Source organism: Manis pentadactyla, chromosome 12, assembly GCF_030020395.1.
Source record: "Manis pentadactyla isolate mManPen7 chromosome 12, mManPen7.hap1, whole genome shotgun sequence".
Taxonomy (NCBI): domain Eukaryota; kingdom Metazoa; phylum Chordata; class Mammalia; order Pholidota; family Manidae; genus Manis; species Manis pentadactyla.
Window position 1 is genome coordinate 16,519,278 of NC_080030.1, and position 24,215 is coordinate 16,543,492.

General features: G+C 42.4%; 1 protein-coding gene and 3 pseudogenes across 1 annotated transcript; 3 read left to right on the plus strand and 1 right to left on the minus strand.

Annotated features, from left to right (window-relative positions):
* The first annotated feature begins 366 nt into the window (after positions 1-366).
* Positions 367-1,284, plus strand: LOC118920868 (olfactory receptor 7G2-like; annotated as a pseudogene).
* Positions 1,285-6,245: 4,961 nt separating this feature from the next.
* On the plus strand, positions 6,246-7,206 carry LOC118920874 (inhibitor of growth protein 3-like; annotated as a pseudogene).
* Positions 7,207-19,738: 12,532 nt separating this feature from the next.
* On the plus strand, positions 19,739-20,395 carry LOC118921261 (eukaryotic translation initiation factor 3 subunit J-like; annotated as a pseudogene).
* Positions 20,396-22,733: 2,338 nt separating this feature from the next.
* Positions 22,734-23,423, minus strand: LOC118921267 (olfactory receptor 7G2-like). The gene has a single exon (XM_036902944.2). It carries the CDS (start codon positions 23,421-23,423, stop codon positions 22,734-22,736), a length of 690 nt encoding a protein of 229 aa, XP_036758839.2.
* Between the last annotated feature and the right edge of the window lie 792 nt (positions 23,424-24,215).

Consider the following 24,215-nt stretch of genomic DNA (forward strand, 5'->3'; position numbering starts at 1 on the left):
CTGCTCTAACACACAGTTTAATATTGCTTGGTTTTCAGTTTCTGGCTTACTAACTAGAACCTTTGGTGATTTCTCAAGGTTCCTATCTTATCCTATTTGTTGTTTCCTATCTTATCCTATTAATTCTCTCAATGTGGGAAAAGAGTGAAGTATGTTTGGTTAATTGAGTAATATAGGTTAGAGGGCGATAGGGACAAAAGAGGTTGAGAAGGGACAGAGACTGAGAAAAAGGCATAAAGCAAATGAAACGATTAGTAATATTTTCTTCATCTCACAATACAGATGCCAGAATGTTCTAAAATAAGGGATCCTTGTACATCTGCTACATGCCCTATCACCTGTACTTTTCCCATTAGACTCATCCACATGGACTCAGAAAACAAGACTGGTGGAGCAGAATTCCTCCTCCTGGGCCTCTCAGAAGACCCAGAACGGCAGCCTGTCCTCTTTGGACTTTTCCTGTCCGTGTACCTGGTCACCATCCTGGGGAACCTGCTCATCATCCTGGCCATCAGCTCTGACCCCCACCTGCACACCCCCATGTACTTCTTCCTTTCCAGCCTGTCCTTGGCTGACATTGGTTTCAGCTCCACCACCGTCCCCAACATGCTGCTGAACATCCAGACACAGAGCAAATCCATCAGCTACAGCGGCTGCCTCACCCAGGTTGGTTTCGGCTTGTTTTTTGCAGGCGTGGAAAACTTTCTCCTTGCAGCAATGGCCTATGACCACTGTGTGGCCATCTGCCATCCTCTGAGATATGCTGTCATCATGAGGCCCTGCTTCTGTAGCCGGCTGGTCTTACTCTCCCTGACCATCAGTGTAGGGGATGCCCTCCTGCATAGTCTGATGGTGCTGAGGCTGTCATTCTGCAGGGACCTGGAAATCCCCCAGTTTTTCTGTGATCTTGCGCGGGTCATTAAGCTGGCCTGCTCTGATACTCTCATCAATACCATCTTGATGTATATAGTCACCAGCCTAATAGGGGGTGTTCCCCTCCTTGGGATTATCTTCTCTTACATTTAGATTGTGCCCTCTGTTCTGAGAATACCATCAGCTGGGGGAAAATATAAAGCCTTTTCCACCTGTGGGTGTCACCTCTCAGTTGTTGCCTTGTTCTACGGGACAGCATTCGGAGTGTACATTAGCTCTGCATTGACTCACTCTTCCACAGACTTGGCAATAGCCTCCGTGATGTACACTGTGGTCCCACTGATGCTGAACCCCTTCATCTATAGCCTGAGGAACAGGGACATGAAGGGGGCCTTGAGGAAACTCCTGTGAGGAACGTCTCCTTTTGGTTTTCATTTAATCTCTTTTGGGCTTGTGCTTCTCAAATGAGTTAAAGTATAGGAATTCTGTGATAATGGGTGAGTCTAAATGGCTGACTCTTTCTTTAAGGAGTTAAGCTACAATGATTAAGAGTCATGACTCAGGATAATTCAACATAGGTTTGAAAACTGAGAGTGGTTTTCTCTAACTTTGGGGTTTGGGGAAATTCATGTGAATTCTCTGAGCTTGATTTATTGGGCAGGTTCCATCAATGCAGACCTGCAGTAATGGATTGTTTCAAGTTATTTTAGTGGGGATATTCTCAGGAGAATTTTAGTGACTAAAAAAAGTATAAGGTAAGGGTCAGAATCAAACAAGTGTGTCCTTGAAGCTAGAGGACAGGCTTCATCTTAGATCTCAGATCTCTTAGCACTAAAGAAATTGTAACTGTGAGAGGGAGAGGGATGTGTTCATTAGCTTGGTGTCTTGCCAATGGATTTGAGCCCTTGGAAAGTTTGCTATGGATTCAATTTGACCAAAGAAAATGACAGTAAAACGTTCTTGGGGTGAAAGGGTTATTCCCAACTTTATTCCCAGGTAGCAGCTCAGTCACTAGAATCCCATTCACTCAGAGCGAGTCTGCACACAGCAAGCTGGTCTCTGCCTCTGGACCACTCTGTCTGCACAGCAGTCCCTCACACCCTCTGTCCTCCTCGCTGCCACCACTCCAGAATCTTCTCTGCTCTCCTGCCGCCTTGCAGCCATGTCACTGTGTTGTACCCAGAGCACTGAGCACAGCTCTTTATATAGAGTCAAATTGCCCACAGGTGTACACTGAGCTAGTCAACCATGGCCAGATGAGAATCCTGGCTGCTTGAACTCTAATTTTATCCACACGTGGCTACAGCAATAATTTCATTTACTGTGTATATCAAATCATACAATTGTATGACTTAAATAAATATTTATTTTAAAAGAAGAGGGGTAGAGGCCTCTATGTTTATTGCCACACTATTTACAATAGCCAAGATATGGAATTATCCTAAGTGCCCATCCTAAGATGAATGGATAAGGCAGATTTGGTACGTATACAAAGTGGAATATTATTCAGCTATAAGAAGAAAACAAAGCCTACCATTTGCAACAACATGGATGGAGCTAGATGGTATTATTCTCAGTGAAATAAGCCAGGTGGAGAAAGACGAATACTGTATGATTTCACTTAGTTGTGTAGTATATAAGCAAAGCCATACAGAAGGAACAAAATAGCAGTAGACTCAGACACTGAGAAGTGATGAGTGGTTACCAAGAGGTAGGGGTTGGGATGAGTGGGGGAAGAGTGAAGGGGAGAAAGGGGCAGAATTATTTGCAGTCACAATATAAGTTCGTCACAGGGACCGTACAGCATGGAGAATGTAGTCAGTGATCCTGTAACATCCTACTACATTGATGTATAGTAACTGCACTAGAGGGGGTGAGGATTTAATAAAGAGGAAGTTCTTTTATTTATGGTATATAATAAAATATGTGAAGATTATATTGCAGCACTGAAAGGACACAATTATTTCTTCTTGGGGGATTGAGAAGAATGTGCTCTTCCATCTGGATCTAGAACATTCACCAAGATTGACAGTGAAGGCACATTTCTGGTAGAGGGAAAACTTGAACAAGAAAATACAGTCATGAGCATGAAAGGCTTGTTCCAGGAATGAGATGTACAATAGTGAGGTATGACAGCAGTTGAGTATTTTCTCCATGAAGCAATTTTATTATATATCTCCCAGGACATTAGTTCTGGGGGCAAAAAAGCTAAATGCACATCTTAGTATTTCTCTGTTTTTTTTCCAGCATCAATCCAGATTTTAATAAGCCATTCATAATAATTGGGTATTCATAAAAATAATAGAAATGATATAAATTTCTGTTACTGTGATGATGCTGATAAGCAGACAAACTAAGTATAAATATGGCAGTTTTAATTTCACATGCCAGCTCTGAGAGGCACGGCTCCAGAGATCACGTGAAAGGGCTTAGAGGCCTCGCCTGGGTTTGCTAGTGGTTCCAGGGCCCAGGTGTGGGCCTTAGCTGCAGCTGTGCTGCCACCGCAGTGAATCCATTAAGTGTTGTTTCATTTTTATCGAGCCCTTGATTTCACCTGTTACTCCCTGTTTGTAGCCTAGGTTGATTATATACCAGATGTGGTTAATTCTGATGCTGTGACCACCTGACACGTGATGTTATCAACAACCAATCAGAGCTCTTGATTAATGTAAAAGCTGCTAAGTTCATGTAATTCTCTCCAGAAACTGGGCACATAATGCTTTAATTTAGCTGGTGCAGATTTGTCAGGGTAAACAGAGCATTCCAAGATATTCACAACACAAAGACCCTATTGCATTTTTTCATAGACTTTAAGGGATCAACTACTTCTAGGTTACCTGTCATGTGCCTTGTAGGGAGGATGTTTCAGGAGACTGGAGCATAGTTGGGATCAGATGGTAAACGCCCCTTTAAGCTGTCTTCAGGAATTCGAACTTTATTTATTGAATGGTAACTAGAGGTCTTCAGGTGGGGAAATCACACAATCTGATGTTTGTTTCGGAAAGGAAATTCTGAGAGCAATACTGAGGATGGGTTGGGGAAGGAAATCAGGTATTCTTGACAGAATGCATTTCATTTCCACCATCTTCTGGAATCTCATCATTCCTCTTTGGTAACGCGAGAATCTCTTAGTTGGTTTATTGCACATTCTCTATGCTCAATATTGATTTTTTTAAAGCTGCAGTCACATTTATCTTCTTTCACCATTGTCTGGCTCCGCCTCCTCCTCTCCCTTTCTTTCAGGCCGTGGTAGCCGGGCATGTGCATCAGCACTCACGGCCTCACCGTCCTTCTTCCGGGGAACAGCGGTGCCCTGGGCATCGGCTCTGAGGCCCGCTCTGCACTCCTGCTGCCTGGCACTGTCGGTGGCATTTGGTGTTGCTGACTGCGGTTCTTTAAAGTGTTCTCCTGTGAGTATCTCCAGTTTCTCCTACCTTTCCAGCCATTGCTTTTCAGTCTTTATCTAGGCTTTTCCTCTGCTTATACTTTCAACATTCCTTTCCCTTAGTGTTCTGATTCAGGGAACTCTTCATTTCCTCAGTTCTTCCTGATGAAACTCAACTACATCCTTGACAACTCTAAAGTCTGTGTCTTCTCTAGGTTCCATTTTCAGTTATCTCTCAGCTGTAGCACAGATGCCGCTAGATGGCTGCATTTCTTCCTGACTTTCTAGAAATTTCATTCCTGGAATGGCCCCCAGCAAGCAGCCTGTTCATTTGGTAAAAAGTTTTGTTAGCTTTTTTCAGTCACGACGACTGCATGGGTCAAGATGAATGGACTCTCCTGAACAGGATTATGCTTCTTCTCTCTCCTTCCCTCAGAAAAATAACTGCTCCAAAGACCTTTTGTCACAAACTTCTGTTTCTTTTTTGAGGTTTTCTGTGACTTCTAGTTGTACGAGCTTTTTATCTTCTGTTACTCCCAAGAGCCTTCTCTGTTCATTCGGTCAGTCCGCGTGTGCCTGGCCTCCTCTCCCCTTGCAGGGGAGCTTCTCCACACCCCCCGTGCTTTATGCCACCGGCTGGGGGAGAGGCTGGGAGGCGCCCAGGAATGGCACTTGGCGGCTCCCTCTCCGACCCGCCACCATGTCTTCTGGGGCCATCGTGAAAGAGAAGTTTTTATGGGTGATTAGTTTCCACGGCTATTCCCCAGGCTTAGTACAGAGCGGGGATATAAACACACAAGACTCCCTCCCACTCTTTCCCCTTATATTCACAACTGCTGCACAGGTTTAGGTGCAAATCAGCCTGTCTCCTGGAACTAATCGTGCTCCTATGAAGCCTTCAATCATTTCTTAGCATTTCTGATGGAGGCACCAGATGTCCTGAATTGACACTAAACAAGAAGGTATAATCAAAGCTCTGTGGTACTATCATAAAAATCACATACCCAGGCCAATGGAACAGAAGTGAGATCCAGGAAATAAACCCTCACATGCATAGTTGACATATATTTGACAAGGGAGCCAAGGATTCTTAGTCTTTCCATTAAATGGTGCTGGGAAAACCACAGAACCACATGCAGGAGAATGAAATCAGAGCCAAGTCTCACACCACTCACAAAAATGAACTGATTTTGGAATAATGACTTAAACATAAGACCTGCAAGCATACAATGCCCACAAGACAACAGAGGGGAAAAGCTACTTGACACTGGTCTAAAGAAATTGACCATTATAAAAGAAACAAGGCAAAACAGAGTCATTTGCCCACAGAACCGAGATTAATTACAGCTTCCCATATTTCTGGCATGTGACCCAGACACAGAGTAGCATGATAGTTTCCAGGTTGCAGGGGCTTTTGGGTAATGGGAGATGGATGTCAAAGGGTACATCTTTTGATTGTAACATGAAGAAGTTCCAGGATCTGACCTACAGCATGGTGACGACACATGATAACCCTCTACTGTGTACTTGAAATTGGTGAAGAGAGTATATCCTAAGGGTTTAAAACAAAAGAAATGGTAGCTTTGAGAAGTGCCTGATGTGTTCAATAATTTGATTATCATAATCAGTTCACAGTGGATGCATACATTAAAGCATCAAAATTTATACCTTAAGTATGTAGTATTATTTGTCAATTATAATTCAATAAAGCAGGAAAAATAACAGTGTATTTTAAATTTTTTCAAAAGCTCTTTTGTAATGCCACAATACATTAAATAAAAATTAAGGACATACAGTGACAAGCACTGTCAGGTGCCAAAGTGGTGGTTTTTGTTTGTTTGCCTTTTGTTTTTTGTTTTTTTTTCCACCGAGGCCTAGTGGGTGCTGCTAGCAGAGGTGCCATATTGGAATGGACGAAATTCCAGTAACAGCGAGTGACACAAATAAACCCCTGGACCCCTTCATTTACCCAGCCCTAAGGGCCAGGATGTTTTACCCAGAGGACTATCTGGAAATGACTGAGCAGCTTCCAATGGACCTGCATGACCATCTCACCAAGATGTGCGAGACGAACCTGCAGGTGCAGAATGCAATGGATCAACTAAAACAAAGAGTCAGTGAGTTCTTTATGAATGCAAAGAAAAATAAACTGGAGTGGAGAGAAGAGCAAAGGGCATCTGTCAAAAAAGATTACTATAAAGCTTTGGAAGATGCAGATGAGAAGGTACACTTAGCAAACCAGATATATGACTTGGTAGAGTGACACTTGAGAAAGTTGGATCAGGAACTGGCTAAGTTTAAAATGGAGCTGGAAGCTGATAATGCTGGGATTACAGAAATGTTAGAGAGGTGATCTTTAGAATTGGATAATCCTTCACAGCCTGTGAGCAGTCACCACACTCATTCACATAGGCCAGTGGGAAAAAGGAAATATAATCCGACCTCTCACGATATGACAACAGCTTGTATTCCTGTAAAAATTTTTAAATCTGAAGTCTTATGTCCCCCTTCCATCAGATACCTCTAAGAAAAGTATGGTAGGGTGTCAAAATAATAATTCTACAGCCTCTTCTAACAATGCTTATAACATGAATTCCTCCCAGCTTGTGACGTCCTGTAATATTGGTGCAGGGGCAATTGCCGTGACTGCTGCTCAAGCCGTTCAAGCTACAGCTCTGAGGAAAAAGGGATGGAGAACATCAAGTTTAAAAGCCAGTGGTGACGCATTTAAGTCCACAGTGCAGTGCTGCAATGACAACAAGAGGCAGTTTTTCACAAATAAAGGTGGTCATTTCATTTGGGAAAGAGAAAACTTCAACCTCAACATATTATATAGGACTTTCAAAAAGAAGAACAGTGCATTCCCAGGCAACCACTTAAAGGATTTACAAAGACAATCCAATAAGATCTTGAACTTGAATTTTGTGGGTTGTATTTTAATAATGTAAGTAAGGTATTTATGCACTCCTAGTGTGCTATGAATATTATTCAAGTAAGCCTTCGATCATTTCAGTGGCCAACACATTCAGACGTTTGTACTTCTCAACCATTTTCTCAAGTCATGGGCATTCTGTGAATTAGACTTCAGAGAATTCCAAGGATGATTTTAGGAGAAGTATTTTATGATCCACAGGCATGTTCTGCTACATGTGCTGTACTCCAGAGCTGTTAACATCACACTGTACATAAATGGCTGCAAAAACAAAAAACAAAATAGTCAGTGCTTCTAAAATGAATTTAAGATAATGGTTTTTTAAAGGCCTTTCTAAAAAGCTTCGTTTCTTTGTGAAACAAAATTGAGCAGGCTGAAGGAAATAGTTCATGCAGAAAAGTGTTCATGATTCTAGAGTACCCAGGTATGTAAACAGAAACTCCTGTCAGTAAAAACGAATCTGTGCACAAGCCTTTATATGTTTCAGTGTCCAGATAGAGTGCAGCCCATGAGGGTGGGCGGAGGAGGGTCTGAAGGGAAAAGGGTGTTAAAGTGATACATTTTTATACCAAATGTGTTTCTTTTTTCGTGCATGTAATCCTTACAATTGGAATTGTAGTAGGTGTTAAAGTTTTTAAAAAAATTTTTAAAAATAAAATAGAATAAAGGACATTAAAAAGAGTGGGGGCCTTGAAATTGGATAACTGCTCTACCCAACATGATTGGATCTCCAATACACAATGATCAGAATGAAAACCAAGACAAGAATTTATTCCTTCACTTTAAACTTAAACAAGGTGAACAAGAAGTAAATGTATTCAATAATTCATAAAAAGCTATTATCTCGGGTCAAGAAGAGATTCATCAGAGTCTGAAGGTAATGACAGTCTTGTATGACAGGAATGATCAAATATTGGCTGAACCAATCAAATCTCTGTCTCCATGGATACAGTGCTTCTTTGGTAGGAATATATCCGACCCATGAATTTCTTCAATGTTGCCTTCAGATCCCTGTATCTTCTCCACATCTGTCAAACTTAAAAGCATACATGTGGTTAACATTTAGGGACACTCAGATGGTACAGAATAAACTCCTCCTATGAAAACGTCTTTTTTCCAAATCATTAAATTTACCTTTTTATCATAAGTTCATGGTGACAAACTTTCTAAGAGAAATAGAGAGTAGACATATAGTTTTGAGGGCCAACATTAAACCCATTACAAAACTGTCATCTGGTTGACTCCGTGCAAAGATCTATTTACAACTGACACAGAGAGGAACAGGTTTCCATCTCTGAGAATCATGTCTGAGTATTGAGTATTGGCTGCCACCAACTGCTGACCCTGATGAAAGCTAGTCCTCGAAGACTTTGTGAAGAACAGAATGAATTCCCCACTCTTCCTGGACCTTCCCCACCTCTGAAGTACATACTGAAAAATCACTCTCTTCATTGTTTGATCCAGCTATACCGGGAATTTCTTGTTCTTATTAGAACTGAAAGCTTTCCACTGAAGGAATCAACTGTGTAACAATCATCTCATATGACTGAGATAATCTGCTCATAACAATTTTTAGATCATGAAACTATGATAGATGCAAATGTGGCCTCAGAAGGAAATGGTTGACAAATGAGTGGTCTCACTAATTACGGCATTGGGAAGTAAACTAAAAGCTGCCTTGCCCTACTGTACTTCTAATCTAAGTTGTAATTGACAAGAATGCATCATGGGCTTGGGGGAATCTAACCCGTAGGTATGATCGTTGGCTTGTTTCAATACTTCTGCTGTTCTATTCACTTCCTACAACTTTCCTTCTACTGAAATCATGCACACAGAAAATCACTAAAACTAGAACCTCCTGTTTCAGTCTCTGCTTATAAGTACCGCGTTCGCCCCTTGTTGCGGTGACGACAGCGATACGTACACAGACCTGGTTCACTTCAGTTCTTTATTGTTGCTCGGAAGGCCGGGAGAAGGTGAGTGAGAAGAAGCAACAGCCGGGGGGAGCGAATGAGAAGAAGAATGAGGGGAGAGAGGGAGACAGAGATTGAGAGAGTGGGAAAGAGAGTGAGTGAGTGAGAGAGAGAGAGAGAGAGAGAGTGAGAGAGTGAGTGAGTGCTTCTCTTTCCTGCTTATGCCTTATATAAAGGAAGCTGGCCTATGGTGATCAAGATCATGCAAGCCTATAGGAGCAACTTCCTTATGCTAATGCCACCAAACCAGGCAGGGTGGCGCCCAGGAAGCGTGCGCCACCTTAGGGCATTGGTCAACTAGAGTGGAAGGGCGGTGTTCAGCCATAGTGGGACTCAGCCTCGGCCGTAGGCCGGCCCCTACATCTCCCCCTTTTTTGTTTTTTAGCACAATGAGGCTCGGGGACCATGCCTGTCTTAGGTTGTCAGGGAGGTGCAGCATCCTTACCCGTCATAAGGCAACAGACAGCTAAGGTCTGCGCCCTGTCTTAGGTTGGTATGCGTACCTCCTGATCTTACCCGTCTTTGACTACTGGTCCAACATATTGTGCTACACCCTAGGGGAGATGCCTTCTTCTATAGCTGCCATGGCCTGCACCAGAGCCATCGCCCGCACTTGCCGATGTTGCCATTGCATGGAACAGAACACCCATGCCTGACCAGGCTTTGGTGGCATTTAGCACGGCTTCAGCAAACTGAGCTACAGACAGCGCCTCTAACTTTTGGGGACTAACATTCAATATTTCTAGCCATAGCTGAGTGGTGAGCACATCAAACTCACTGGACCAATTGGTGGATAACATCTTGCCTAATTTCCTCGACAGATTGGCAGCTTTAGAGAGGTTATGAAAGGAATGCCAGTAACACATAGAGCTGTCAAAAGGCAGATATGGGAGATTAAGTGTACTATAGGTAGAGAAAAAGGCAGGAAAGGTATGTGCAGTTTCAGTCACTGGGAGTGGAATAGGCCAAGCCTTCACCAGAACCCATAGTTCTCTGTGTTCCGCTATCGCCTGCTGAAGAATCAGTAGCAGGATGAGCATCAGTGGCATCGGCATCTCGCACTTCCGGTTCTGGTCTTGCCACTCTCCGTGTCAGGCGTTCAGGCACCCAGATGGGATTGTTTCGGTCCTGTGGGAAAACACAAACAGAGCCTCGGCTCCAGATTAACACTGGATCCGGGCCTTTCCATGATCCTTCCAATACATCCTTCCACATAACTGCGGGCATGTCTTTAGGCCTGGAACGGCGATTATGCCGCTCTGCTGCACTGTGGCCATCTTTGTCCAATGTCAAAAAATTTAAAATGAACAATATGATGTTAAGTTTGTCTCTGGGGGATCTGAAGTCTGCCCCTATTCCCCCTTTTTGTTTATAGAGAACATTTTTAAGGGTCAGGTTGGCGCGCTCTACCACGCCTTGCCCTTGAGGGTTATAGGGAATGCCCGTGGTGTGGGTGATATCCATTGTTTTTAAAAAGCTGAGGAGCGATTGGGATGTATATGCTGGCCCATTGTCAGTTTTTAAATGTTTGGGCTTTCCCCAGGCCGAAAATGCCTGGAGGCAGTGAGATATGACATCTCTAGATTTTTCTCCTGTATGGCAAGAGGCAAAAATGATGCCTGAGCAGGTGTCTACAGACACATGGACATATTTCATCTTACCGAATTCTGGAATATGGGTAACATCCATTTGCCAAATGTGATTGGGGAGTAGCCCCTTTGGATTAACTCCTTCTGAGATGGAGGGTAGGAGTGTGACACACCATTTGCAACTGACTACTATGGCTCTTGCTTGGTCTCTAGTAATATTATATTTTAGGCGAAGGGTATGTGCATTGACATGGAATTGTTTGTGAAATTGAGCAGCTTGTTCTACAGGGTCAAATAGAGCTAAGATGTTAAACTCACGGGTCAGGGCATCGGCACGTCTGTTTCCCTCAGCAATGGGTCCTGGGAGGGAAGTGTGGGCTCTTACATGTCCAATAAAGAAAGGTTCTGATCGAGTCCATATTAGTTGTTGTAGCTTTCTAAAAATGTTGGCAACGGGGGAAGACTGGCTAATATAACTTACATTCTCTAAGATGGACACAGCAGTCACTACATACTGACTATCTGCTAAAAGGTTAAAAGGTTCCTGTGAGAAAAGCGTAAAGGCTTGTGCTACAGCCAACAGCTCTGTTTGTTGGGCTGAAGTGGTTGGAAAACTGAATGTCCAAGATTGGTCACCAGTGACCACAGTCCCAATGCCATTCTTTGACCCATCAGTGAACACCACCTTGGCTTTGGGTATGGGATTACATCTTGTGTTTTTAGGAAAGATGACGGGATTAGAGAGGCAGAACTGTAGCCAAGGATGTTTTGGGTAGTGGTTGTCAAAGGAAGCATTGGTGATGGTGTAAGCAACAGCCCATGCATCACAGCATGCAGTAAGACATTCAATCTGCTCAGCAGTATAAGGCGTTATTATCATGTTTGGGGGAATCACAAATGTTTTTATAGCTGTCTTGATTCCCTTGATGATCAAATCAGCTATACTCTGAGGATACCATCTTAATGTTTTTCCTGGAGAGTGGGCCAGATATACCCAGAGAATTGGCCCTTCCTGCCAAAGTACCCCTGTTGGGCTATTATTACTGGGTATCACTATAAGGAATAGCAATTTGCCATAGTCTATTCTATCTACCTGGGCAAACTGCAAGCGGGATTGGACTAGGCTCAAGGCTTCCTTGGCTTGCTTACTGAGAGAGCACGGAGATGATAAATCAGAATCGCCCTTCAGTGTCTCATATAATGGACTGAGCTCTTCATCTGTAAGCTTTAGGAATGGCCTTACCCAATTTATATCTCCAAGTAGTTTTTGAAAATCATTAAGGGTTTTTAATTGATCTGTTCTTATGGTTATTTTTAATGGCCTAGCAATAGTATCTTCCAATTTAATTCCTAAATACTGTTTGGTGCAAGTTGCCTGTATTTTCTCTGGTGCTAGTTCCAGACCCCATATCTTAAAGTGTGCTTGCAAGAAGCAGAGGGCTTCTTCTACTTTACTATTCTTTTCATGACATAAGAGACTATCATCCATATAATGATAGATAATTACATCAGGGAACTTTTTTCTAACTTCTGCCAGGGCCTCATGCACATACAACTGGCACATAGTAGGGCTATTTGCCATGCCTTGTGGCAACACTTTCCACTCATACCGCTCATCTGGGCAATCATGGTTGATGGCTGGTACAGTGAAGGCAAACTTTTTACAGTCCTCAGAATGAAGAGGGATGGAAAAGAAACAATCTTTGATATCTATTACAATTGATTTCCAACCTTTTGGCAGGGCCATAGGCAATGGTAAACCTAATTGCACTGATCTCATGAGAATCATCTGATTATTTACAGCTCTTAAATCATGCAGCAATCTCTATTTTCCTGACTTCTTTCTTATGACAAATATGGGTGTATTCTATGGGGAAGTAGAACTTTGAAGATGCCCTGCGGCAATTTGCTCTTGCACTAATGTGTGGGCTGCTTCTTTTTTCTCTCTGGTAAGGGGCCACTGAGGAACCCACACGGGCTCCTCTGATCACCATAATTTCAGGCAATCTCGCTTTAAATGACCCATCTGCTTGCAATGGAAGCATGCCCCGGAAGGGGTAGCCCTGCTGCGCGCATTTTGCAGTCCCTGAGTTATGGCTGCAGCCATTACCTGTCCTTGCACTACAGTGTCATTGATGTCCCTGCAAACTTTGAGGTACACATTTAAATCTTTATTTTTCCAAGGCCTGATAGCCTCCTTGCACCATCTATTTGCTTGCTCATAGGCCAACTGTTTTACTAGGGGCATTGCTGTGTCAACATCTCCAAATATACGGCCTGCAGTTTGCATCAACCTTGCCAAGAAGTCTGCATAAGGCTCATTTGGTCCTTGGAGTACTTTAGATAATTGACCCTGTAAATCACCAATGCCCTGGAGTGTTTTCCAGGCCTTGACAGCTGCTGTAGCTATTTGCATATACACAGCAGGAGGGTAATTTGTCTGATTATGCTGTCCTAGGTAAGGTCCTGTGCCCATTAGCATCTCTAGGTTCCACTGATTGTTCCCTGCAGCAGCGTTGCGCCGGGCAGTGTCTTGAGAAAGCTCTGCCCACGCAGTTTTGAATAGCAGGTACTGACCTCCAGTAAGGCATGCTCTGGCTACATTAGCCCAATCATCTGGTGTTAGATTCTGAGTGGCTAATGACTCCACTATGGCCACAGTGAACGCTGCTTGCACTCCATAGGTGATGGCAGCTTCCTTTAGGCTTTTAACAAGCTTAAAATCTAGGGCTTGATGGTATCTTTGCTGGGTGTTTGGATCTTCTATTACTGGGAAGACTGCATTCCCCTCCATGGTTAGCCATTCCCTCCATCTATCCTTGCCCAATTGTTCTTGGCACCCCTGGCCACCACAATATGAGTAACTCTGGTAAAGGGGTGGCTCTGCTCTATAGGTTGGAGAGCAAAATGGATAATTTGGGTAGGTTGGCACAATCTCTTCTACCTTACTGCTCTTATTGGGGAGAGGGGCTGAGCTAGTCTCTCCTTCCTCTCTGCTTTTTCTCAGTCGGCTCAGTGAGGGGTACAATGTGGGCTGATGTCCTCTCTGAGCAGCCCTAGCCTCTAACTCTTCTCCTGATAATTCTTGGTCCTCTTCCTCATCAGATGACCCCCCCTGTGTAGATCCACTTTCAGATGCTCTCGCAGAGGCTCTTTCCTCTTTCACTTCCTCAAGAATCTCCTCTCCCTCCCTTATGGCTTCTCTACAACTAGGTTTATTCTCCTTTAGGCAGCTCTTAACCAGCCCCCATATGGGGAGCGTCCCAGCCGGGAGCGGCTCCCTGCGATCTGCGCTGCGCAGATCCTCGCCTAACTTTTCCCACACAGGGGTAGTGATTCTTCCTGCATCTAGGAACCACGGAGCACGCTTCTCCACCGTGTGGAGGAAAGCCCTTGCGGTTTTTGTTTTTAATGAGGTTCCGTTGGCCCTCAGGAGTGCTCTCAAAGGCTCTTCTACTCTAATTCGAGACTCTTCAGATCCCATGTTAGCGATTAAAGGATAAAAGGCTACTTCTAAGTTTATGGGTAAAGGGAACTCTTATCGCTAACCTGCATTCGTCGCTATACCGCGAACTTTCCTTGCTTCGTCGCTTTCCCGCGAACTTTCCTGGCTTCGTCGCTTTCCCGCGAACTTTCCTGGCTTCGTCGCTATCCCGCGAACTTTCACTGGCGCCCTAACTTTTCATAACATTTTTGACAATCAAAACAGTACAACAAAGAACACTATGACGGACAGACAAAACAGAAATCCCCACCACAGCCGCTTGCTATCTCCTTTCCTACTCCTACATTTGCTTTGCTCGTTGGTCCACTCACCCTTCTCATCTGAGGCGCCTTCCCGAGCAATCCTTCCGAACGGGGTCCACAGGTACTGCTTCAGGGTAAGAAGCTCTATGGCGTCTGCGTCCACTAGTTTCTCCTCTGGGTGGTTGGAGAAAAACTCCCGGGTTTCGGCACCAGATACCGCGTTCGCCCCTTGTTGCGGTGACGACAGCGATACGTACACAGACCTGGTTCACTTCAGTTCTTTATTGTTGCTCGGAAGGCCGGGAGAAGGTGAGTGAGAAGAAGCAACAGCCGGGGGGAGCGAATGAGAAGAAGAATGAGGGGAGAGAGGGAGACAGAGATTGAGAGAGTGGGAAAGAGAGTGAGTGAGTGAGAGAGAGAGAGAGAGAGAGAGTGAGAGAGTGAGTGAGTGCTTCTCTTTCCTGCTTATGCCTTATATAAAGGAAGCTGGCCTATGGTGATCAAGATCATGCAAGCCTATAGGAGCAACTTCCTTATGCTAATGCCACCAAACCAGGCAGGGTGGCGCCCAGGAAGCGTGCGCCACCTTAGGGCATTGGTCAACTAGAGTGGAAGGGCGGTGTTCAGCCATAGTGGGACTCAGCCTCGGCCGTAGGCCGGCCCCTACATCAAGGAAACCAAACAAAGAAATTGGGTTTGGAGAATGAAATTGTTTGGTAAACCTCACAGAATGAGACTTAAAGCATATTCATGATTCAAAGTGAAGTACAAATGTCCTTAGCCATTATCTTTTCCTCGCATTTAAGAGGAACTTACAGGTGTAAGATTCAGACATTCTGCCTCTCCCCAGATTTATGTCACATTGAGTAATTCTAGACACCCAAGTCTTAGGCAGATGACACCATCACAGGAGATGATGTATTTTACCAGTGAGTTTCCTCAAGTCTCCCATCACATCCCTTTTCCTCAGGCTGTAGAAGAAGGGGCTCATCATTTGAGGAACCACTCAGTACATCATTGAGATCACTGTCATTTTCCTGGGGGAATACAGACTGAAGAGCTAAGTGTACCCCAACTGCTGTCACATAGGACAAGGAAAACACTGAGAGGTAGGACCCACATGTAGAAAAAGCTTTGTACTTCCCCCTGAAGACTGAATTTCCAAAACAGAGAAGACAACAGAAGTGTAATAGAAAATGTTTCCAGAGAGAAAAATACCCCAGATAAGGCTAATCATAAATTATATCAGGGTGCCAGTAATAAGAGTATCAGAACAGCCCAGCTTGATGACCTCAGCATAGAAGAAGTGGGAAGGTTCAAGTTTTGTGCAGAAGAGCAGCCAAACCGCCATCAGACTGGAGCATGGCACTGACAATCTGATCAGTAGGACGAGTAGCATCAGAAGAATAAAGACTTGGGGTTTGTTACGACTGTTATTACTCAGTGGGAGGAGATAGCCACATAGCAGTCATAGGCCAGTAACACAAGGAGAACGTTTTCCAAGTCTGTTAAAAATAGGACCCAGCTTGTCTGGATGAGGCAGTCTTTGTAGCTAATGGATTGCTATGTGTCTGGATATTACAGTAATTCATTGAATCTCTATACAAACTTACTAGAAAGATGTTATTATCATCATTTAACAAGTAGAAAACTAAGGCACAGAGAGAATATGTCACTTTCTCAGTGTCTTACAGCCAGGAAGTGAGAGAACTGGACACCAAAGGCATCACAGAGATCGCAAAATGGCAATCATTTTACACTGTATAAATGTATCAAAGCAACACTGTATACCTTATGTTTAAAAAATGATATGTGTCAGATTTATTCAATAAAAACTGGGAAGAGAAGTTAGCAGAGAGAGAAGATGAAGAGCTCGGACACAAATTTTTAAGAGAAATTTATGTATATATAATAGATACTATTGGAAATGAACTAGTCAAAGGGGGAATAGATGATGCAGGAGAGAGGGTAGATTTCTTGTAGCTCTCTTCTAAAGTAGGCAAGATTGATGAGCTCTGAGCAAAACAGGAAGTGTTGGTCCTCATGAAGAACAAAGACAAGCAAATACATTAACCTCGAGAAAAATTAGAGAGCAAGTCAACCTGGAAACATTATATAAATTAAATTCATCAATGATGATCTTGTCATGAAATACCACAATTCGTAAAGGAGTGATTTCACACAATAGCCACAATATGGAAGCTCCTAAATGCCTGTCAGTGGATCAACAGATAAAGACGATTCAGGGCACATATACAATGAAATATTTTTCTGCCCTTAGAAAGATGGAAATCCATATTTGTGACAATATGGATGAATATGGAGGACTCATACTTAGTGAAATAAAAGTTAACCATTGCATGGTTTCACTTATATGTGAAATCTATGCTGGTCAAACTCATGGAGGCAGAAAGTAAAACCATGTTCAGTGAACACAGAGGGTATTAACTTACTTTAAACTTTAACAATCTCAAGAAGAAACAAATTTGTTTAGTGAGTTGTATAGTAACAGATATATGGCAGGTAACAGGGTACATTAGGTCCTACAAAACTGACAGTATTTTAGGGCAAAAGAAACCTCTTCTCTTGTTTCCTCCTATCTTCTACAGTCTACCATCATCCCAATTTTATTTAGAGAATATTTACTCTTTTCCCACACCTTGCGAACTCATCACAATGAAGTAGGAAATAATACATGGCTTTTGACTTGAGAAATATCTCAAGTCTTCAAACTACCTGGAATACCAAAACCGAAAAATAGTGATTCTGGATTTTAGGGCAGTTGATCTCTGTTGTGCCTTGTATCAGCATCAGCTAGAGGACCTGATAAATCACAGATTGCTGGCATCCATGCTCAGAGGAGCAGATTTAGAAGTTTCACATGAGCTGAAAACATGCCCTAACAAATTCCCAAATACTGATGCTGTTCTGCAGATTCCCCTTGTAGCACCACTACTGAGCATTGACTCTTTGGGAAATGGATGATAACATCAGTGCAGGATGGAATAGACCCAGGACACCTCCTCAACAGACGGTGAGGATCATCAGTGCCCTATAGGATCAACTGCGAGGGAGTTTAGGATCACGAGTCAAGTAAACCTCTTCATTATCACTGAATTTCCAGATTCTGTTCTTTTAATTCCCCATGTAATGTCAGCAATCCATGATTTCACACCTTATCTTCCAATGTAAATTTTCTAATTAGTAGTAACATTACAGAATGCATAATAATAAATGGAATAATTATGGCAAACTGCTACCACCACCACCTCTTCTAGTATTTATGTAGCTCTATTAGCATGCATAGTTTTCAGACATTTGCTTACTTTAATTTTGTCAACAGATCTATGGAATAGGTGTGCACATCAACTCCCCTTTTACCTATGACTTCACATAAAGATAAAATGAATGCAGTCATGGGTACATGGGTATATTGATACATGGCACTGGTAATGTGCTTTGGCAGTTAAGGGATTTGAGTCATATAGCCAGAATTTCAAGCTGAGCATATACCACCACCAATATGTGACCTCTAAGTAGTGTGGAATTAGGCATCCAGATTTTCAGTTCTCAAACCACACAGGTAGATGGTAGCAAGTGCAACCTCAAAATAGGATCCATGTTGAAGACCAAACAGTATGTTTAAATGTCGTAGTGTCATGGCTATGATTTTAATGAAATATTCATTTCTCCCTATTTCTAAGAATACAAAACTCAAACCATTATTCTTCCCAGTTGATATGTAACATATCTTCTTTATCCAAATTGGAAGAGTGGAATGAGAGGTGAAATACACATATGGATTTGATAAAAGAAAAAGAAAGCTCCAATTTGTTGGTGTGTCCTTAGCTGAATGCCAGCATGGCCAAGGTAATCTCCAACACAAGTACCCAGGTTACTCTTGTAGCTGCCCTGGTACTAACCCAGGAAGATTTCAGAGAGAGAAAGGAAAATTTGGTCCTCTATAGATTATCCAGGACAAACATCCTCTGAAAAGACTATAATTCCAAATAAGTAACTTTCATCTTTTTAACATCTATTATTAACAACTTAGAAGTAATAGGACATGGACATTGCATTTTAAAGGCCACTATTAATCCCATTACAAAGATATCTTCTTAACTTCATGGAACATTCCAACATAATCAGACTCAAGGGAGGACAGTTTTCTGTCTGTGGGCATCATATCTTGATATGACATCTCCATGTGGAATCACAACCTGATAACCCTGAGTAGAACCAGTCCTAGAACCAAAAAAGATGTAAGAGATCTGAATGTATCGCTGCTCCCCTTGTCCTGTACATTCCGTTCTACTGAGTCCTTGTAATGACAGATAACTCTATTGTTTGGGGATACTGGAGTCAGATATCCTTGTTCTTAGAAATGAAGGAATTCCCCATAATGAAGCTCATGTATCTCACAACCTTCTCAAACCACTGGGACAACCTATTATGGAAATTCCATAAAATGAAACTCTGTAGGGTAAATGCTAATGCTCCTCAGAAGGATACCAATAGCCAGTATAATCAATCACTACATAGGTCTGCTCCCTTATTGTACTACAGACCAGACTCTGGGGTGCAGCTGACATGGCCCTACCACGAGTTCAGGTGGATGCTTCATTCTAGATATGACCACAGCCTGGCTTGTATCTTTCTCTTGACCCAGCCACCTACTTCAACTTTTTTAGTTTTCAGAACGATCCACAAAATAAAATTACTAAAACTGGAACCCTTGCCTCAGGCTCTGCTTCAATGAACCTGAGCAAAGAAACTGACTTTAGAAAACTGAAATCATGTGTCAATTCATAGATCAGTACAAAAAGCAAAGTCTGCTTTCATCTCCAGGTGAAAATTAACTTGGTATTATATTACCTAGGATTTTAACAAAAATTTAGAGATGGAAGAAGCAAGCACTGTGGATCACTCACAGTTTTATGACATTGCCTCATTCTAGAAACCCTAGTCTGGAGTAAGTGGCACAATCACAGAGAAGAAGGTACCCCACACTGATGAGGTTCCTCAAGGCCCCCTTCATGTCCCTGTTCCTCAAGCTGTAGATGAAGGGGTTCATCTTCTGGGGAACCAGAACATACATCACTGAAGCTGCTGCAGCTTCCTGGAAGAGTCAGTACCTGCTGAACTAATGCACACCCCAAAAGCTGTCCCATAGAACAAGGGAACAACTGACAAATGTGATCCCAGGTGGAAAAGGCTTTACACACCTCTTCCCATGCGCATGCGCACCACCTTCCCAGGCGAGAACGTCAAAGATACCTGGGATGACGATGATGATGAAAAAAAAGAGGAAGTAGAAGTAAAACCAGAAGCAAGTTTCAGAAAAGAAAAAAATATCAGGGAAGATAAAAGAGAAAGAATGGCAACAGAATAAAAGGCAGGAAGACATTCAAAAGAGGAAGAACCTGAAGAATATAAAGTGCTAACACCCGAAGAACAATTAGCAGATAAACTGTGGCCAAAGAAATTACAGGAAGAGTCAGACCTTGGATTAGCAAAAGAAACTTTGGGTGTTATAGTACAGTTTGTGGAATAGATGCTATGAACCCAACTTCAAGAGATGAGTTCACAGAATTTGGAAAGTTACTAAAAGGCAAAATTACACAATATGAAAAGTCATTATATATTATGGCAGTGTTTTGGGAACCTTAGTTCGAGATGTGTGTATTTCATTTGAAATGGATGACTTAAAAAAGATGACCAAATCGTTGACTGCACTTTGCAGTGAAAAACAGAAGCAAGAAAAGCAAAGCAAAGCCAAAAAGAAGAAGTCAGGTGTGGTTCCCGGAGTGAGGTTAAGGCCACCATGCAGGACGATCTGGCAGATTATGGTGGTTATGATGGGGTATATGTTCAAGAATACGAAGACTTCATGTGATATTTTATCTTCTCCTTATGTCTTCTTTCTGTTGCCCACAGTCCCTTCAACATGTGGCACAACTTCCTTTCCTTTCAGTTCTGCCAAATGCTGCAATTAGAAGTGCAGTATCTTCTGTGCTATTTAACTCCTTGACACTTAGGTGCTAATGTGTGAACAAGGGAACTGGGATCTCGCTGCCAAGGGGTTAAAATTGGGAACCTCAGTTGCTACTAAATCATAGTTAAAAAAAGCAAACGTAATAATGTTGTCATTGTTGCTGATTCCAAAAGAGCAGTCACTAAATTAGAAACAAAGGTTGCAACACACAAAAAAATTTGTGTAGTATTTACCAGCACCATTCAGTAATACAGGCTTAACCATACCTCCTTGAACTACTTTGTAACGTGTCAAGAAAAGCAGTTTTCAGCAAGGGCATGTTGTGTTGTGCACCTATTATTAAAATTGCTTTGTCTTAAAATTGAGCATGAGGATATTAAAAATACCTTGTGAAGAAGACTGCTCAGAGTGAAGATACCGTGGCTGAAGAGCACTTGTTTGATACTTAAAATCAAATGACCAAACCCTCCAACTTTGAAGCTGAAGAAGGTAAACCTGTCCATTATTGCATTATAAATTGTGGAATCTCTTAAATGCAGCATAGACTGTCTAGTTATATTGATCAGACTGTTGTACTGCTGGAGTACTTCAATTTGGGGAGAGGAAACTCTACCTGTTTTATTTGCCTCATTTAAGTGTCTGAGAAACAAATCTCCCTTGTTCTCCTAGGCTGCAATGGAATAACTTTAACAGGGTTTTGGCATTTACTTCCCTTTATAAAACATGCTCAGCGAAGTGCACCAGTTACAGTTTGGAAGGGAGGGATAAGGGAGGGGAAAAAGAAAGAGGGCATTTTGATTATCATGTATAGTGCGTGGGGGGAACAGGGAGGGCTGCGCAACACAGAGAAGACAAGTAGTGATTTTACCGCATCTTACTACGCAGATGGACAGTGACTGTGAAAGGGTATATGGGGGGGACTTGGTGAAGGGGGGAACCTAGTAAACATAATGTTCTTTCTGTAATTGTAGATTAATGATACCAAAATAAAATTTTTTTAAATGTTTGGTAAATTGTTATGTTAACAGTTATGACATTTTCAATGTTTTATAAAGCAACTAATTTAATAAAATCACTATTGTGAGGACTTAAATTTGTGTTATCTCCCAAGAGAAATTTTTGGAGAATAGATGTCAGTCCCTCCTGGCTTCTGACCCACAGATAAGGAAGGAGACCGGATGAGTTATCAAAGACCTGAAAGGCCAGCCAGGGGGCTCAAGGTGTCACAGCGCAAGAGTCATGCCGAGAAGGCACTTTTCATATTTATTGAGCAAATGAACTCAAACATCCAAAGAATTCTGAGCAGGGGGTTCAACACATGATCAACACACAACCATTATCTGACCCTGAGTCCAGCCCTAGGGTATGATGCTCCTCAAGGACACCGACACCATGTGAGGGCGGCACGAGTTGTAGGAACTGTTTTGTCTTTACTCATTGTTACTGATCATGCATCAGGGGTTGTAGGGGAAACAATCAGGTCATATGCTTTTATACATTTGATTTCCATATTACTTGATTTATGTATTAATCCCAATAATCCCACAGCAGAGAACACCATTCTTGGGACTAGAGTTCTCAATATGCTTATAAAGGTTAATAGGTGCTTGGTAAGTAGTTACAGCTTTAAAACAAAAATGAGTTGCCAGGCCCTTAAGTGTTTTCCTAGGGTAACGAAGGTATAGGGCTGCCTTCCTCTTATTTATTTGGGGAAATTGTTTAGATACTAAAGCCTAACTAGGTACCTAGAGGAACTATTTATTTGGAGTAATTGCACTTCTAACTCAGGTATGGCTCTAGGCATAGATTTGGTGATCTTTATTATATACTGTCTTTTAAGTAATTTAACCAAATTTGTGGTTGGAGTCTTTTTTTGAAACCATCACAAAATCAAAAGTAGGGACAAAACAAAAGATGTTTTTAATTTCTCTTACATAGGAAATCGTGGGCTACGGACCTTTGATTGAGGCTCCTCAGTGGAAGAAAGGAGCATGTAAATGACTTGAGGAATTAGCAAAGCAGTGACCACAGAGCAATAATGACAGCAAATACAGACTGTTTTAAGACAAGGGCTAAGATTTCTTAGCAGTAATACTGACATACACTGAATTTAAAATCCATTTTATTACAGAGATCAGTCTCTAAGAAATGTAAATGGACCATCTGTTCCTGAACTGTGTAAATAATATTAAATTCCTTTGAAACTGGAAAAAAAAAAGAAAAAGCTTTACGCTTTCCCTCAGGTGATGGCATTCTCAAAACAGGAGACCATTTGAGTATAAGAGAAAATCATCCCAGAGACAGAAACACCCCCAAAGAGGGAAGTCACAAAATATATCAGGATATTATTGATGAAGGTATCAGAACACGCCAAGTTGATGACCTGAGCAAGTTCACAGAAGGAGCACGGGACTTTCCTGTTTGTGCAGAAGGTCAGACACAACACTACCAGACAGTGGAGCAGGGCATCGCCAACGCTAAGGAGCAGAGAGAGCAGAATCAGCAGGACACAGGGCCGGGGGGTCATTATTACCGTGTAAATCAGTGGGTGACAGATGGCCACATAGCGGTCATAGGCCATTGCTTCAAGGAGACAATTTTCAAAAACTACAAAGACCTTGAAAAGCCAGCCTGGGTGAGACAGCCTGTATATGTGATGCTGATTCAGTGCTTGGATGTTCCCCAGCATCTTTGGGATCATGGTTGTGTTTAAACAGATGTCATTAAAGGAAAGGTGGGAGAAGAAGAAGTACATGGGGGTGTGGAGGTGGGTGTCAGAGCCGATGGCCAGGATGATGAGCAGGTTCCCCAGGACGCTGACCAGGCACATGGACAGTAACAGGCTGTAGATGAAGGGCTGCAGTTCTGGATCCTCTTTCAATCCCAGAAGAAGGAAATCTGGAACTTCTGTGTGATTTTTGAGTTCCATGGTATTTGTGAATTTGATGGAAAAGAAGGGGTAAAAAAAAGAAATGAATATTCCCCAGCTAAGCAGCAGCATCATTTGGGAACTTGGTAAAATGAGCAGTGGTGGTAGCACTCCAGGCTTCCTGTAGATAAATTCTGAGCTGAGGACCAAGAATTTACATTTCAACAAGCCCTCCAGAGGACTTGATATTTTCTAATGTTTGAGGACCAGTGCTTAAAATAAAGTACTAACATTATTTATATTGTGAGTCCAAGTGAATAATCATACCTTACTCTCTGCTACTTTCTCCCTCCATCACCAGCTCTCACACCTCATTCTCCATCCACTCCCTTTTTCTATTCCTTATTTTTACTGATCACAAACTCATGAGCATACCTTGTACTAGTGCGAAGAATGAAAGACTAGGACTTGGGTTTCCTTCAGAAATATCTCCTGCCTCCAACAAACAGGAAGAGGAGAATGATGCTATCTTATATATCTTGCAGGGTATGGTTACCAAACTTTGACATGCCTCAGAATCACCTGATAGTCTTGCTAAATTGCAAACATCAGACCATCCATGAGGAAATTTGGGTAAGGAGAGGTTACATCATGGACATGAAGTACACCATGCCCAGCAAAGACTGGGTCTGACCTTAGATCATCTGACTGCTGAGTTGCCTCTGTTGACCAACCTCTCTTAGTGCCTCTGCATAGTACAGCAGTAGCATTCCTAAACCAACACTCAGATTTCATTATTTCCATTAAAAATTTATATTTAATTCTGAACACTACCTAAATATTTTCACTCCC

Coding starts and splice junctions, on each gene's coding strand:
- LOC118921267 (XM_036902944.2), bottom strand. CDS start 23,423: ATGGAACTCAAAAATCACACAGAAGTTCCAGATTTCCTTCTTCTGGGA.